Here is a 19,629-nt window from a genome sequence, read left to right on the forward strand (position 1 = left end):
GTGTGTCGCATTATGAATGTGTCGTATTATGAGTATGTCGCATCATGAATGTGTCAAATCATGAATGTGTCGCATTATGAATGTGTCGTATTATCAGTGTGTCGCATCATGAATGTGTCGCATTATGAATGTGTCGCATTATGAATGTGTCGTATTATCAGTGTGTCGCATCATGAGTGTGTCACACGAATGAATGTGTCCGGAGTCCAGGTGTTTGACGCTAGAGGTGTCTAAATCTTCTATTCAATGGTGTCAAATAAGAAATGTGTCTAAATCTTCTATTCAATGGTGTCAAATAAGAAATGTGTCTAAATCTTCTATTCAATGGTGTCAAATAAGAAATGTGTCTAAATCTTCTATTCAATGGTGTCAAATAAGAAATGTGTCTAAATCTTCTATTCAATGGTGTCAAATAAGAAATGTGTCTAAATCTTCTATTCAATGGTGTCAAATAAAAAAAGGTGTCTAAATCTTCTATTCAATGGTGTCAAATAAAAAAAGGTGTCTAAATCTTCTATTCAATGGTGTCAAATAAATAAAGGTGTCTAAATCTTCTATTAAAAATGGTGTCAAATAAAAAAGGTGTCTAAATCTTCTATTAAAAATGGTGTCAAAAAAGGTGTCTAAATCTTCTATTAAAAATGGTGTCAAATAAAAAAGGTGTCTAAATCTTCTATTAAAAATGGTGTCAAATAAGAAAGGTGTCTATAGTCAAAGTTGCCCTACGAGAACGGTGTCAAAAATAAGAGACACACAAAAATAATCTGAAAAGTCTTATATTTACCCCCCCCCCCCTCACCGTATTCGACAGTACAAAAAGATTTTAAAAAAGGCTAAATTCCGCCCCCCCCCACCACCACCGATCATAACCCAGCGGGGACTATTAAACCTTACCCCTCGTCAGCCCGGGGGTAAGCGATAAAGTTGTTCAACAAATACAAGAATTCTTTCTGATTTTTCTCAACACTGTTATTATATTTGACTGACCGAGCTTATTAACATTTTAGAAAAAAATTGCTGGTTTAAATAATACTGACATTCGATGGATGGGGAGGGGTTGTGGGTTGGCTTGACCTCATTTGAGAACTGGGGTCTAATTTATTTTTAGAAACACAGATGTGTGACGATGAAAAGGGGTGGTGGGGGATGGGTGTTGAAAAGCTTGACGTCATCTATGGAGGAACCTCTAGCTAAGTGCGCCAGGTTTTGTGTGTGTGTGTGTGTGTGTGTGTGTGTGCTGGATACGTTTTTCTGCCTGAGTAATTCTCGTGGCTCCACAGCCTTCCATTATTTATACACCTCCACGTCTAGACAATCGCCAGAACTGCTGCAGGAGGTCAGGTGACCTGTGTACAGTGCGCCACGTGATTGGGCCACTACGTCACAGTGCGTCACGTGATTGGGCCACTAAACAGCGCCATTCGTTCTCTAGAATTGTCCCCACTCAACAGAGCCTCAGCAAAAATCGCATGATAGCCGGCAGATGGATCAAACTTTAAAAAACTTTTCCTACGTTCCTACGGTTCCCTATTCAACGGCACAGCGCTCCATTCATTTGATTCACACCTAATTAACCTTTGACCCCCACCCTCATCGATCCGAGAATACACCTTTCAATTTCCTTATTTTAAGATTATCCACACCCCCCCCCCCCTCGTAAAGTAGCTGAATAGCGACGCCGTGATTAAAAACTGTTGAGATTTTCTTGAACTCCCGGCCAATTCTAAAGATTGTTGCAAGTTGATGAACGGGAATTAATGTTGCACGCGGCCCAAGGAAACAGACACGTAAAAATATTTTGCTGAATCAAAGTTGATTTCATTGATTCTAGATTCGCTGCTAAAAATTGATTTTGCTGATCTAATTAAGGTCGCATTTAGCAAATCTAGCGATGGTGGCATTACACAGATTTAGCGTTAGTCCCATCTACCTAATTTAGCTTTAGTCCCATCTATAATTTAGCGTTAGTCCCATCTACCTAATTTAGCGTTCGTCCCATCTACCTAATTTAGCGTTTGTCCCATCTACCTAATTTAGCGTTAGTCCCATCTACCTAATTTAGCGTTAGTCCCATCTACCTAATTTAGCGTTAGTCCCATCTACCTAATTTAGCGTTAGTCCCATCTACCTAATTTAGCGTTAGTCCCATCTATAATTTAGCGTTAGTCCCATCTAGCTAATTTAGCGTTAGTCCTACCTACCTAATTTAGCGTTGGTCCCAGTGGTCCCATATCGCCAATGTATAAAATAAATCGCTGTGTAAGAAAGTACAAAAACCTCTAAAGCGCCAAAAAGAACCTACCACTATTCCATCAATGTATTGTTTGTTACCATAGAAACCACAACAAGCTGACACCATCCTCCATGGTAACTACAGCAACATGTAAACCTACATCTCCTTCCGCCTTCATGTCAACAAGTTTTGTGAAACTGTGGTTAACATTTTGTATGAAACGTATTGGCCAATGATTGAGAAAATCACAGGTTCCAAAGGGTTAATTGCCGTCACGTCAACAACTTCCGTTTCGGCTGACGGTTATAATTAGCTATTCAACATGCTCAGCTGGAGAGTCAAGGGTTAACATGTGGCTATCAAAAGGTTACCGTGTGGCTATCAAAGGGTTAACGTGTGGCTATCAAAGGGTTAACGTGCGGCTATCAAAGGGTTAACGTGCGGCTATCAAAGGGTTAGCTTATTCCTGACTTAAAGGGTTAAAGGTGTGCATGTGGCTACCAGAGTATTAAATGTGGCTATCAAAGGGTTAATATATACATGAGTTAAAGGGTTAGGATGTGGATTTCAGAGGGTTGATGTGTGTCTAAGTCAAAAGTTTAATGTGTGGTTACCAAAGGGTTAACAGATGACAAACGAAGGTGTCACTAACGATCAATGGGAGCAACCTTCAACGTGACCTTGGTGACGTCACGAAAGTAGTCTCTAAAATCCAAATTTCAATCGATACCGACATTATTAATTTTATCTGAAAAAAAAATCAACACAATGAACAGTATTTGAACATGGCTTATGGGAACCAACTGTTCGAGTGGTAGAACACATGTTTAAAACCCTAACCACTAAACTATTAAGGGATCGTGCAAGCTTTAGGAGATCAACCCCGTATGACATGACACATTTTGACACATCATTACACACCATATTACGTCGTGGATATTTTCCATAGACTACTACTTTATAGTAGTAAACATTTTCTTCATACACTTTTACTAGTGCGAATGCTGCTAAAATATGTAGGCATATGTCAAAAAATGATACGTATATTTCTTTTTAGGTATCGCAGTTATAACCAGTGTTTCTTCCAGACTTTTTTCTCCGGGGCGGCACTTGAAATTTTCGGGGGGGGGGGGGGTAAACTTTCTTCGGACACTGTTAAAAGTATATATTTTCTATATAAATTATATAAATTTCATTTCAGATGCCTGGAAGAAACTCTGGTTATAACATTAGGGGCGGAGTGGCCTAGCGGTAGAGCGCTAGGCTTTTAGCAGTAGAGAGCTAGACTGCTAACCCGAACTGCCAATCTCGGGTTCAAAATCAGTAGAACGTCCTTGAGTTCACCCAGCTTTAATGGGTACCTTACTCACGTTAGGAAAAACAAAGGCAGCTGGGCATAGTGCTGACTACATTTTCAAGGTCATTAAAACAGATGAACTCTACTTCATTTGCGGGAAAGGATGAATAATAACATAACACATACATATATTATTGACCACAACCTCACCCCATATAACACGATATAACAAAATAAATAAACCACCACACCACCCTTTAGACAGCGCGTCATAGACCCATATTGCGCCATAAAATCCAATGGAATTTTGAAAATTAAATTCCTCCCCAAGGATTCAGGGGCATTAACTCTTCACGCTGCGGTCTTCCCAAGTTTGAGTTGTCTTCCGTGTTGGTTCCCATATCACGCCTGGGGTCATTTATCTTCCAATGTGTCACAAGGACCGTCACTCGCGACAACGTCTCTTGTTACACCAGTAGGGGAGATAACTCTGGTAGCACGACAGGAGTTCTTGGCCTTGAGGTAAACATTTTTTTCTTCTCTCCCCTGAACAAACCCGAACTTTTTCAAGGTAGGTCTATGAAAAAAGTTGCGTGCACCGGTACAAAAAAATGTGACAGTACCTTGAATAATTCGGTTAATGATGAACATGGGCGTTGACTTTAGGGGTGGGGTGACAAGGGGGGGGGGGTGAGATTCTGTATGTAGAGCGAAAGTCTTAGCTAATATTATTCTATCGTTTATATTATATGAATATTAATTAATGTATGCCTAAACGAAGAGTTTTAAGGATAAACTTGCTCTGGTCCTAAAAAGTTTGGACTCAAATCTTTCAGAAAGTTCGGTCCACGCCTCCAGTAATTAAGGTAGTAATTAATTAATTGTGACCAGCGCCTATGATGATGGCAGTAGATAGTTAATTAATTGTGACGGCGCCGTAGATATGAAATAACATAATTAACTCTTACGTAACGTGCAAGTGTATAATTGGTAATTAATTTATTAAACAAGGGACGTAAGCCACGATAACATAAGCCCAACAATGGCCAGCGGGGCGCAACAAGGGTTCACTGTGGCTGGGGACAAACCTGAGTTGTGTTCACAGGGGACAATCACAGCACACGATACTTCAAATATTCTTTCGCCAGTTTTCGGTTGTTACGTTTGGTTGTGACATTGACGATGTGACGTTACGAAATTAACAGATTGTGACGATCTGACTTTGTGAAGATGTCACTTTGTGACGATCTGACTTTGTGAAGATGTCACATTGTGACGATCTGACTTTGTGAAGATGTCACATTGTGACGATCTGACTTTGTGAAGATGTCACTTTGTGACGATCTGACTTTGTGAAGATGTCACTTTGTGACGATCTGACTTTGTGACGATGTGAAGTTAGGAGACTGTTACGTTGTTAAAATGTGACTATACGTAATATTACGAAAGAGTCACATTTTGAAGATGTGATGTTGCGAAATTGTCACGTTGTAAAAATGTGACGATGTGACACTGTGACGTTGTGACAGTCTGGGTGACACGCGAAAGTAGTGACAAACCAGTGTTGTGAAGGTTACATGGCGACATAGAGACCGACACAACGGCTGGTGACAGTCATGTGGTGATACAGTGACTGGTGATACAGTGACTGGTGACACAGTCATGTGGTGATACAGTGATTTTTGACACAGTCATGTGGTGATACAGTAACTGGTGACACAGTCATGTGGTGATACAGTGACCGGTGACACAGTCATGTGGTGATACAGTGACCGGTGACACAGTCATGTGGTGATACAGTGACTGGTGACACAGTCATGTGGTGATACAGTGACTGGTGACACAGTCATGTGGTGATACAGTGACTGGTGACACAGTCATGTGGTGATACAGAGACTGGTGACACAGTCATGTGGTGATACAGTGACTGGTGACACAGTCATGAGGTGATACAGTGATAGACACAGTCACAATACGTCACAGCGCAGATACAGAGACAGATATTTATCGTTCTGTGAATGAATAGATCGTGTAGTGGGTGCTGCAACTCTGCACCTCTTAACCCTAAAATTAAATGTTAAGCACCCCCTCCGCCCCACCCCCCACCCCCCCCCCCACCACCAACACGCTCTCCCACCTAACTTGTGCTGGCACATAATCTCTCACCTGTCATCCAGAATAACCACCATACACGCTAATCACGTGACATTATGTTTGTTTACGTTTGGTCCCTTGACCCCATCACGTGACGCTAGTATGGTACGTAAGGAAAAAATTCCTACCAGTCCCGCCCAGAATTGTTTTAACGAGTAGCGGATTGCTATGTTCACAAGCTCGATCTACACGTTTCTTTAAGACAACAACACGGCTAAAGTAGACACAGTTCCCCCCCGCCCCCCCCGTCGTCGTCGCCCCCCCCCCGTTGTGAGTTTTCTACTATATATATATATATATATATAATATATATATATATATAAATATATATACCTATATATATATACCTATATATATATACCTATATATATATATATATATATATATATATATATATATATATACATAATATATATATACCTATATATATATATACCTATATATATATATATACCTATATATATATATATATACCTATATATATATATATACCTATATTATATATATATACCTATATATATATATATACCTATATATATATATATATATATATATATATATAATATATATATATATATATATATATATATATATATATATATATACCTATATATACATATATATATATATATATACCTATATATATATATACCTATATATACATACCTATATATACATATATATATATATATATATATATATATATATATATAATATATATATATATATACCTATATATATATATATATATATATATATATATATATATATATATATATATATATATATACCTATAATATATATATATATATATATATATATATATATATATATATATATATATATACCTATATATATATATATATATATATATATATACCTATATATATATATATATATATATATATATATATATATATATATATATATATACCTATATATATATATATATATATATACCTATATATATATATATATATATATATATATATATATATATATATATATATATATGCGTCTGTGTGTGCAAACGAAAAAAAGGGGTTGTGGGTGACCCCAGACTCTCCAAAGCACACGAATCTTTTCTTTAGGCAGCGATCAAGCGGATTGTGAGAGTTTAAGGTTAGTGTTTAAGTTTAAATTATCACGTCTACGCCAAACGGATGTGACGTCCAGGGGAAAAATGGCGGTTGCTGTTGAAGCTGAGATCAACTTGACCAGGGCAAGAAATCTGGCCAACGTGACGTATTTGAACAAGATTTGAAATCAAGAAACAAGTGACTGGCTCGTGGCTGGGGGTCATGTGGGGGGGGGGGGGGGGGTGGGACGGACAGGGGGGAGGGGAGCAAATAAAACAAGGAGTTATAACTGTGCTAAATTGTAAATTACTAAAGGTGTATGGAGGTGTCAGTATAGCAGGTGTTAGCATGGAAGTGTTAATCTGAAGTTGTCAGATAGGAGGTGTCAGTATAGAAGGTGTCAGTATAGAAGGTGTCAGTATAGAAGGTGTCAGCATAGAAGGTGTCAGCATAGAAGGTGTCAGCATAGAAGGTGTCAGCATAGAAGGTGTCAGCATAGAAGGTGTGAGAATAGAAGGTGTGAGAATAGAAGGTGTGAGAATAGAAGGTGTGAGAATAGAAGGTGTGAGAATAGAAGGTGTGAGAATAGAAGGTGTGAGAATAGAAGGTGTGAGTATAGAAGGTGTGAGTATAGAAGGTGTCAGAATAGAAGGTGTCAGTATAGAAGGTGTCAGAATAGAAGGTGTCAGTATAGAAGGTGTCAGTATAGAAGGTGTCATTATAGAAGGTGTCATTATAGAAGGTGTCAGTATAGAAGGTGTCAGTATAGAAGGTGTCAGTGTAGAAGGTGTCAGTGTAGAAGGTGTCAGTGTAGAAGGTGTCAGTGTAGAAGGTGTCAGTGTAGAAGGTGTCAGTATAGAAGGTGTCAGTATAGAAGGTGTCAGTATAGAAGGTGTCAGTATAGAAGGTGTCAGTATAGAAGGTGTCATTATAGAAGGTGTCAGTATAGAAGGTGTCAGTATAGAAGGTGTCAGTATAGAAGGTGTCAGTATAGAAGGTGTCAGTATAGAAGGTGTCAGTATAGAAGGTGTCAGTATAGAAGGTGTGAGAATAGAAGGTGTGAGAATAGAAGGTGTGAGAATAGAAGGTGTGAGAATAGAAGGTGTCATTATAGAAGGTGTCAGTATAGAAGGTGTCAGAATAGAAGGTGTCAGTATAGAAGGTGTCAGAATAGAAGGTGTCAGAATAGAAGTTGTCAGTATAGAAGGTGTCAGTATAGAAGGTGTCAGAATAGAAGGTGTCAGTATAGAAGGTGTCAGTATAGAAGTTGTCATTATAGAAGGTGTCATTATAGAAGGTGTCAGTATAGAAGGTGTCAGTATAGAAGGTGTCAGTATAGAAGGTGTCAGTATAGAAGGTGTCAGAATAGAAGGTGTCATTATAGAAGATGTCAGTATAGAAGGTGTCAGTATAGAAGGTGTCAGTATAGACGGTGTCCGTATAGACGGTGTCAGAGTAGAAGGTGTCAGTAGAGAAGGTTTCAGTGTAGATGGTGTATATCTGATGGTGTATATCTGATGGTATATATCTGATGGTATATATCTGATGGTATATATCTGATGGTGTATGTCTGATGGTGTCCGTTGAGTGTTTCAAATGGCTAAATGTGTTGATTTAAAGGTGTTTTTTAAATATTTTGGCCCAGATAGTTTAACCAAATATTTTTCCAGAAATTAGACCAACTAAAAAATGAATCCAAGATATTTTGTTCGCACTATAAGAAAAACGATTTATTTTTGAAAATATAATTTGTAGTTTTGTGTTTGTTTTTAAATGTTTATTTACCTAAGCATGACCCCCCCCCCCCTCCCTCTACCTTGGGCTAGGTCAAGGTTGAATCAAAATGTGTGTCTTTCTAAAAATAAAAAGCAGAACTTTAAAAGAATTTTTTCTTTAAAAAAACAACAAACTTTCTTTTAATTTCCTTGACAGCGAAAAAAAAGGCTAACACCCCTTTTGTTGAGGGCACTTTTGAACGACAGTTTCAACTTCAAACTATTCCAAGGGAGATCAACTTCAACGCGCTTTAAAAAAGAAAAACACGCTGAAAACAACATAATCTTAACTACGAAACTGGTATACACGCAGTTAAGTCCCTTATTTGTCCCAAACGATAGTTAATTCCCCTTGGTTTTTATTTCACGGTAACCTGACGCATGGGACTAACTGGAAGGCGCTACAGAACAATATTATCAGACAGCTACAGAACTATATTATCAGACAGCTACAGAACTATATTATCAGACAGCTACAGAACTATGTTACCATACAGCTACAGAACTATATTATCAGACAGATACAGAACTATATTATCAAACGGCTACAGAACTATATTATCAGACAGCTACAGAACTATATTATCAGACAGCTACAGAACTATATCATCAGACAGCTACAGAACTATATTATCAGACAGCTACAGAACTATATTATCAGACTGCTACAGAACTATATTATCAGACAGCTACAGAACTGTAGTATCAGACAGCTACAGAACTATATTATCAGACAGCTACAGAACTATATTATCAGAAAGCTACAGAACTATATTATTAATATTATCAGACAGATACAGAACTATATTATCAGACAGCTACAGAACTATATTATCAGACAGCTACAGAACTATATTATCAGACAGCTACAGAACTATATTATCAGACAGCTACAGAACTATAGTATCAGAGAGCTACAGAACTATATTATCAGAAAGCTACAGAACTATATTATCAGACAGCTACAGAACTATATTATCAGACAGCTACAGAACTATATTATCAGACAGCTACAGAACTATATTATCAGACTGCTACAGAACTATATTATCAGACAGCTACAGAACTATATCATCAGACAGCTACAGAACTATATTATCAGACAGCTACAGAACTATATTATCAGACTGCTACAGAACTATATTATCAGACAGCTACAGAACTGTAGTATCAGACAGCTACAGAACTATATTATCAGACAGCTACAGAACTATAGTATCAGAGAGCTACAGAACTATATTATCAGACAGCTACAGAACTATATTATCAGACAGCTACAGAACTATATTATCAGACAGCTACAGTACAGAACTATATTATCAGACAGCTATAGAACTATAGTATCAGACAGCTACAGAACTATATTATCAGACAGCTACAGAACTATATTATCAGACAGCTACAGTACAGAACTATATTATCAGACAGCTACAGAACTATATTATCAGACAGCTACAGAACTATATTATCAGACTGCTACATAACTATATTATCAGACAGCTACAGAACTATAGTATCAGACAGCTACAGAACTATATTATCAGACAGCTACAGAACTATATTATCAGACAGCTACAGAACTATATTATCAGACAGCTACAGAACTATATTATCAGACAGCTACAGAACTATATTATCAGACAGCTACAGAACTATATTATCAGACGGCTACAGAACTATATTATCAGACAGCTACAGAACTATATTATCAGACAGCTACAGAACTATTATCAGACAGCTACAGAACTATATTATTAGACAGCTACAGTACAGAACTATATTATCAGACAGCTACAGAACTATATTATCAGACAGATGAGCAAAAAAAAAAAACATACTTTTTTTTAAAACTGTGCCAAAATGTCGTGCTAATGGCATTTTATTATGTAAGGAAATCTTCCTTTGCCATTAGATATTTTTTAAAGTTTCAGACAATTTTTTTTTACTCTAATGATTTATGTGAGGGGGGGGGGGATGTTTTCTCGAGGGTAGGGGTGATTAAAACATAAAGTAGAAGACGTTGAAAACCACTGGTGGTGTAATGACGCTATCACCGCATGATTGGTACATTTCGGTTAACCGTACCCCATCGGTGGGTAGAATCGATGGTAACTGTATTCACACTAAACCAAGACGAAGCTCTTAATGTAACATAATGAGGATTCAGAGTTTCTTTCAGACATTTTTTTTCCTTCTGATGGGAAGGGGTAGTACTTGAAACGTTTCGGGGGGGATGGGGGGGGGGTGGATGGGGGGAGGGGCGCACTTAAATTCACGATTGGGGGGGGGTTGGTTTCAAGTATAAATTTTGTAAATAAATTATATATATATATTTCTATTTCACGTGACCAACCACACTATCCAGCTGCCCCCCCCACACACACTAAATCATGTGACCAACACACACACACACACTAAATCTAAATCACACATGTGCAATTACTTCAAGCATCCATTGTTTCTTTGAATTCTGCACGCGATTTGATACATTGGAGCGTTGGCTCCACGCATCCCATCTATTTTTAGAAGGTGTACAGCCCCGCACCCTCACGGCAATCACACAAACAGGAAGTGACGTTTAAAAGCTGATCCTTGTTACGGAAACGAATCAAAAAATTCTCGCCCTATGAAAACTTTTGTTACGAGAGTTTTTATTGGAAGATATTTTTAGAGTAAGGTCTCGTCAACATCCGGTGATCTTGGCCCCTCCCCCTTTATCCAATCCCTGTCTTTAAAATATCGGACCAGATGAGGGTCAATAAAGATGTGAGATTTAATTTGATGACAGGGTATCACGTGACTGCTGTAATCAAGTGAGTAGAGGTGACGAGGCGAATTTTAAAACCGCATGTTTCTCTCCACCTCTCCCTCTCTCTCTCTCTCCTGTCTCCCATGCGACCATAACCGTCTCGAGCTATACTCAGCCAGAAGGATTGGAATTTGATAAAGAGCGTTTCTCTCACCCATGCTCACAGCCCACAGACCCGTGGGTTCCCCCGTCCCCCCTCCCCCAGACGACATCGCACCACCTGACTTTAACATGAGGTACAGTAGGGTTGGATGGCGATGTACGGTCGCAAGCCCGGGTTCCGAACCCGCGACCTTCAGGTTAGCAAGCACGCGCTTTTCCCCGTGACTAGGCTGTCCCAGCCGTAGGTTTCTTGCTCCAAGAAAACATCTGGCACTTGAGAAAATAAACAATGGGACAAGTTGTGCAGATTTTTGGAGTTGGTCAACTTTCAGATGCTACAGATTTAGGCCGTTGACCACGGTTCATTGACCACAACAGTCCAACAGTGGCCATCCACAACAGGCCATCCAACACATCAATCCAACATTGGCCATTAACATGAGCCATCCATCACATCAATCCACCATCCACAACAGGCCATCCACACTGCCTGTGTTTGAGTTGTTGTAGTGTTGTGTCCACTGATACGGGATCCCACCCACCCACGCACCCACCCATCCACCCACCCACCCACCCACCACTTACAGCATGATTTGTCTGCAGTCTAAAACAACCCAATCAAGAAATCATCTGCAATCAGTTAAAGCACTCACATGACATCCATTTTACTTGCCTTATACAGTCTTTCCATTTCGTCACCTAACCTAAATTCATTATACATGTTATAAATATTACCCCCCTCGGGTAAGATCGCCCCCCCCCCCCCTTTCCCACTCTGCAGCACTTAAGCTACACATCAAAGTCTAATTATGTTTTATAGGATTGATTTATGCTCCATAAACATCCATAGCGACAAAATGTAGGTGAAAAGTCAGTTATACTTTATAGGAAAAAAAGCCTGGTTGGTCGAACTAATAGATGCCTACGGCGAGTTTACGAGACAAGCAAACACTAGGTACAGGTTAATTGGGTCAAAAATACTTCACCTGACTCGCACCTGTCCAGGTCAGGGATGAATCCCCACCACAACCTCACCACCCCACAACCTCACCACCCCCACAACCTCACCACCCCCACAACCTCACCACCCCCACAACCTCACCACCCCCACAACCTCACCACCCCTACAACCTCACCACCCCCACAACCTCACCACCCCCAACCTCACCACCCCCACAACCTCACCACCCCCACAACCTCACCACCCCCACAACCTCACCACCCCCACAACCTCACCACCCCCACAACCTCACCACCCCCACAACCTCACCACCCCCACAACCTCACCACCCCCACAACCTCACCACCCCCACAACCTCACCACCCCCACAACCTCACCACCCCCAACCTCACCACCCCACACCCTCACCACCCCACAACCTCACCACTACCACAACCTCACCACCCCCAACCTCATCACACCCCCAACCTCACCACCCCCACAACCTCACCACCCCCACAACCTCACCACCCCCACAACCTCACCACCCCACACCCTCACCACCCCCACAACCTCACCACCCCCACAACCTCACCACCCCACACCCTCACCACCCCCACAACCTCACCACCCCCACAACCTCACCACCCCCACAACCTCACCACCCCCACAACCTCACCACCCCCAACCTCACCACCCCACAACCTCACCACCACCACAACCTCACCACCCCCAACCTCATCACACCCCCAACCTCACCACCCCACACCCTCACCACCCCACAACCTCACCACCACCACAACCTCACCACCCCACACCCTCACCACCCCACAACCTCACCACCACCACAACCTCACCACCCCACACCCTCACCACCCCCACAACCTCACCACCCCCACAACCTCACCACCCCCACAACCTCACCACCCCCAACCTCACCACCCCACAACCTCACCACCACCACAACCTCACCACCACCACAACCTCACCACCCCCACACCCTCACCACCCCCAACCTCATCACACCCCCAACCTCACCACCCCACACCCTCACCACCCCACAACCTCACCACCACCACAACCTCACCACCCCCAACCTCATCACACCCCCAACCTCACCACCCCCACAACCTCACCACCCCCACAACCTCACCACCCCACCGATTTCACACAGGTCTTTACTAACTGAGGAAAAATCTTACTCCGTACATCAATTGATCTCCATACAAGCAGCAGTCAATGTTTCAATTTAGACAAGCACAGATGGACGGCCATCTAGACAAACTCCGATGGACGGCCATCTAGACAAACACCGTTGGACGGCCGTCTAGACAAACACCGATGGACGGCCATCTAGACAAACACCGATGGACGGCCATCTAGACAAACACCGTTGGACGGCCATCTAGACAAACACGGATGGACGGCCATCTAGAGATGGACGGCCATCTAGACAAACAAAGATGGACGGCCATCTAGACAAACAAAGTTGGACGGCCATCTAGACAAACACCATTGGACGGCCATCTAGACAAACACCATTGGACGGCCATCTAGACAAACACGGATGGACGGCCATCTAGAGATGGACGGCCATCTAGACAAACAAAGATGGACGGCCATCTAGACAAACAAAGATGGACGGCCATCTAGACAAACACCATTGGACGGCCATCTAGACAAACACCATTGGACGGCCATCTAGACAAACACAAATGGACGGCTGTTTGGATCAAGTGTGAACGGAGACCAGGGGTTAAGGGGACTGTGTAAAGTAGGTTATTGGGGTACAATGAGGGGGTCGTTCGGTACGTGTGTTATGTCCCTTGCTACGTGTGTTATGTCCCTTGGTACGTGTGTTATGTCCCTTGGTACGTGTGTTATGTCCCTTGCTACGTGTGTTATGTCCCTTGCTACGTGTGTTATGTCCCTTGCTACGTGTGTTATGTCCCTTGGTACGTGTGTTATGTCCCTTGGTACGTGTGTTATGTCCCTTGGTACGTGTGTTATGTCCCTTGGTACGTGTGTTATGTCCCTTGGTGCGTGTGTTATGTCCTTGGTACGTGTGTTATGTCCCCTATATCCCTTGGTACGTGTGTTATGTCCCTTGGTACGTGTGTTATGTCCCTTGATACGTGTGTTATGTCCCTTGGTACGTGTGTTATGTCCCTTAATGCGTGTGTTATGTCCCTTGGTACGTGTGTTATGTCCCTTGGTACGTGTGTTATGTCCCTTGGTACGTGTGTTATGTCCCTTGGTACGTGTGTTATGTCCCCTATATCCCTTGGTACGTGTGTTATGTCCCTTGATACGTGTGTTATGTCCCTTGGTACGTGTGTTATGTCCCCTATATCCCTTGGTACGTGTGTTATGTCCCTTGGTACGTGTGTTATGTCCCTTGGTACGTGTGTTATGTCCCTTGGTACGTGTGTTATGTCCCTTGGTGCGTGTGTTATGTCCTTTGCTCCGTGTGATCTTAACGTCGTGGTCTGCGGTTTGTGGTCTGCGGTTTGTGGTCTGCGGTTTGTGGTCTGCGGTTTGTGGTCTTCGGTTTGTGGTCTGCGGTTTGTGGTCTTCGGTTTGTGTTCTGCGGCTCGCTGCTAAGATATGCGACACATCTTCTGCGGTCTAAAAACATCAAACCCGAAAGTGTTTTTACTTCAAGTAAACGAAAGTCTAAAAATAGCCTGACCCTCCTTGTAACAGTGACATTAAAAACATTACGAGTTAAAGCACTGGATGACAGCGATCCTTGTGACGCCACTTCTAACGCTCCACACCTATTGGGGGGTAATTTACGACCACTTCTACGTCCACACCGCGCAGGTAAACGCCGTACAGGTGTGACTGGTCGTAATTTAAGGCCAATCAAAGCTGGCCCGCATCAACAGCACATCAAGGACTAGACGTATTTATACGTTTGTCCCAGGTCGACCCGCTGTAGGGCACAGTCGTGAAATCACATTTTTTGTTTTATTCTGCATGAAATCACATGTTTTATTCTGCATGAAATCACATGTTTTTGGTACATGAAATAACTTTTTTGGTGGTGCATGAAATAAGATGTTTTATGGTACACGAAATCACATGTTTTATGTTGCAAGAAATCACGTGTTTTATGGTGCATGAAATCACATGTTTTATGGTGCATTTTATGGTGCATTAAATCACATGTTTTATAGTGCATGAATTGCCTGGTGCTTAAAATCACACGTTTATGGTGCATGAAATCATATGTTTTATGGTGCATGAAATCATATGTTTTATGGTGCATGAAATCATATGTTTTATGGTGCATGAAATCATATGTTTTATGGTGCATGAAATCACATGTTTTATGGTGCATGAAATCATATGTTTTATGGTGCATGAAATCATATGTTTTATGGTGCATGAAATCACCGGCAAATGTGTGACATATCTGCACCTGTTGAGAACAAATGTCTTTGATCTGTGCCTTTCAGATCGATTTCTCTGCGACTTTTTGAACCGGGCAGGTGTGCTTTCTTTGTGATGGGGTGGGTGGAGTGGTGGGGCGGGGTGGGGTGGGGTGGGGTGGAGTGGTGGGGCGGGTGGGGTGGGTGGAGTCGTGGGGTGGGTGGGGTGGAGTGGCTGGTGGGGTGGGGAGGTTGTGTGGATTGTTGAGGTCGGCTAGACTAAGATATGTTCATTATATTTCAGCTACAAATGTTGATTGAACCACATATAAGCTTATAATTTAATTAATTTAAAGGTATTTCATCAAACAAAAGTTTACTGTGTATTCTGCTTTTCGTTAAATGACTGTCATTTAGCTAAAGAAAATGAAGGTTGTCAGTAGACAGCAGGACTTTCATTTAGTTAATGAAAAGGATGGTTGTTTCATCATAAGAAAACGTCTACATCTTTGAGTAAAAATTGTGAATTACTGTTTGGAGTCATGTTGTATCAATGCAGATGCATGAGCAAAAATAAAATGGAAAATTGGCTTTTGGTTTTTTTTTACAAAAACCTATTGGTAGACATAGTTTACACTATTTTGAAGACAAATCAAAGATCTTGAGATTACATAGGTCTTACATCTTGAAACATTTTTTTGACACACATTGACACATACGTTGACACACCTTGCTAGCCTACACATTACAACACACATTAGCAAAGACCTCTACAGGCACTGACACAGGCACACACAGGCACACACACAGAGGCAATACACAGAGGCAGACTGACTGACTTAAACCTTAATACACGGCCTTAACTATTACTTCCTCATACAGTCTGTGATAGGGAAGTTCACAGCGAACACAACACCGTCTTCACTATGCCTGCATTCTGTGTCCGTATGGTGTTCAAATAACACTTTATAGTTCTATAGTACACCACACACCAGCTCTATATGCTAACATCAGACAAAAAATCACACATGACTACTGTACACCACAGACTAACTTTAAACTCTGGCAACATCAGATAAAACACCACACACTAACTCTAAAATCTGGCCACTTCGAACAAAACACCACACACCAAGCACCATATACCACACAACACACACCAGAATTAACGGCTGACCTGCATGCAAAATGTAGATTGTAAAAACATAATCCCCCCCCCCATCATTTCTTTGTTACAAACAGTCCATGTAAAATGAGCAGACGTCTTTGTAACGTTCACGTGCATTTAGTGGCAGCCGTCTAGGTCAGCACGTGCTTAATGTGGTGACCTCATCGGCCTCTTACAAACCCACTCATGCGTAACCAGTGATATTTCGCGTACGGCGACACCTTACTACACCCACCTTTCCACCCACACATACACACATACACGCATGCTTTCCCTTTTAAAAAAATACTTGAAAGACGACCACGGCTTAAACGCAAACAAAAAAATTAAATTCGAAACAATTTAATCGACCATGTATAATCTAGAATTGGAATCCAGCAGTCGAAAAATCTCAGCAAAGAGTAATTAACCGAGCCAAACTGTGACTAGAGTTCCCTCCCTTCTACGTCCACACCTCTTTACCTCCCCTGCCCCTAGACCTGGTATAGCCATAAGATGACGGGCTATGATAAGGGCGGTAACTGAGACTCAAGCCATAGGTGCAGGATTACATTACACCCTACTATTACTTTCTGGCGTATATTTGACCATACGACACAAGCTAAGGTGACTTAGGAATAAAAGACTTTTTTTTTCTCACACGCACCGCGCCCGTAATGACTCATGTACCCAACACAAGCAAATACTAGCATTTTTACCGGGAGTTTTTAACGGGTCACGGGTATTTTTATTGAAAGAATTTCATGGGAATAAATTTATTTTCATACATCATTTTGTTATTCCTAAGAAACGGAACAGAGTTTTTTTTTTAGAAAGGTAAAAAAATATCCAACGACCTTGACCTGTGTAAACACAAATCATCCCACCTGAGTAAAGCTCACCTGGATATCATTGGTGTACCTGGGGAAGGTACAGTTAAACTTTACCTCGCTTCTCATTTATATCACTAACAGCGTGGGGGGGGGGGGGGGAATAGGTTAGCAGAGGCGGGGTTACACCATTTAGGGGGTGACCCCAAATCGAAAAATCTAAAAATGTACAATGTTTTATCCGGGTGAAATAAATTAATAATGGATGGAGGGTAATAGCAAGCCGTAGGTGCGAAATCGTTCTCAGTTACACCGTGTGACATTCTCAGTTACCACACCATGTGACACCCTTAGTTACCACACCATATAACACCCTCAGTCATCACACCATGTGACACCCTCAGCTACCACACCATATGACACCCTCAGTTAACATAACACACCATGTGACACCCTCAGTCACCACACCATGTGACACCCTCAGTCACCACACCATGTGACACCCTCAGTTAACACACCATGTGACACCCTCAGTTAACACACCATGTGACACCCTCAGTCACCACACCATGTGACACCCTCAGTCACCACACCATGTGACACCCTCAGTCACCACACCATGTGACACCCTCAGTCACCACACCATGTGACACCCTCAGTCACCACACGATGTGACACCCTCAGTCACCACACCACGTGACACCCTCAGTTACCACACCACGTGACACCCTCAGTCACCACACCAAGTGACACCCTCAGTTACCACACCATGTGACACCCTCAGTCACCACACCGTGTAACACCTTACCACACCATGTGACACCATCAGTCACCACAACGGGTGACACCCTCAGTCACCACACCATGTGACATCCTCAGTCACCACACCATGTAACACCCAACCTAGTGACGCCACTGTTATGTAAAGTCTAACAAGTTGCCAATGCAGAAAAAAAAGAATGTTACCTACATTTAACTTCGTCGAAAATTGTTTTTCTTTAACTATATAACTCCCAAGATAAATGTAAGCACATCTCATTCACGTAACTAGCTTTCTTATACATCTTTTTATTATAAACAAAACATTTGAGCTTGCTGTTCATGGTACTTCAAGTTCAAGGTTTCTCCAATTTGGAACTGTATTCATGGGTTCATAGTTTACAGTTTACATGAATGTAGTGCAATGTATCTCATTGTGGAGATCACAGGGTGCTGTATGAGCACACAAACACACAAACATGTACATAACCACACAAACACACAAACACACAAGCAAGCATACAAACACAAAAACACACACACAAGTACACACACACACACACTGTACTCACCTGCGTTCAACCCAAAGTACTCATGCGAGCAGACGACTTGCAGGAAAACTGTCAGCACCAGGGCCAGGCCTGTGACGTCAGCGTACTGTACGACACCAGGGATCAAGGTCAACTGCATGGTCCGACAGCCCCTCCCTCCCCCCACGGTCTACCCCTCACCGAATCGCCCGAACATTTCCGCCAAGGAATTAAAATCCGTGTCCTGATCTGGCATTCTCACAGCCGTTGACGTCATCCAACAAGAACAGTGACGTAATGCACAGTGTATTTCATAGCGGGATCTAATCCCAGTCATGCTGGTACTAGGGAGGGGAGGGGAGATGTCGCACGTTTCATTCTTTGGTAATCCAATAGAAATATGTCGAGTCAAATTACACAAGGCATGCTTCGTCAAATATGTTCCTCAGCGAAAAGATCACAGCCTTGACAAGTTGAATATTTACACACAAAATGATGACGTCAATCTGAGTTGTAATCACCACACCACTGAACACAGTGACTAATGTAAACAACAGAAATAAAATTCTACGTGTCCTTGGACTAGCACATCCTTGT

At 41.7% G+C, this 19,629-nt stretch overlaps 1 protein-coding gene across 1 annotated transcript in view; it reads right to left on the reverse strand.

Moving 5' to 3' along the window:
- Positions 1–19,629, reverse strand: part of LOC131952683 (uncharacterized) — a 94,902-nt gene extending 75,273 nt beyond the window's left edge. Inside the window, exon 1 of the mRNA XM_059315449.1 lies at positions 19,075–19,629. Coding sequence (XP_059171432.1) covers positions 19,075–19,192 — 118 coding nt within the window. The 5' untranslated portion in view covers positions 19,193–19,629. The remainder of the gene's footprint in view (positions 1–19,074) is intronic.

Source organism: Physella acuta, unplaced genomic scaffold (genome assembly GCF_028476545.2).
Source record: "Physella acuta isolate Inbredline_101_S28 unplaced genomic scaffold, ASM2847654v3 ptg000889l, whole genome shotgun sequence".
NCBI lineage: Eukaryota > Metazoa > Mollusca > Gastropoda > Physidae > Physella > Physella acuta.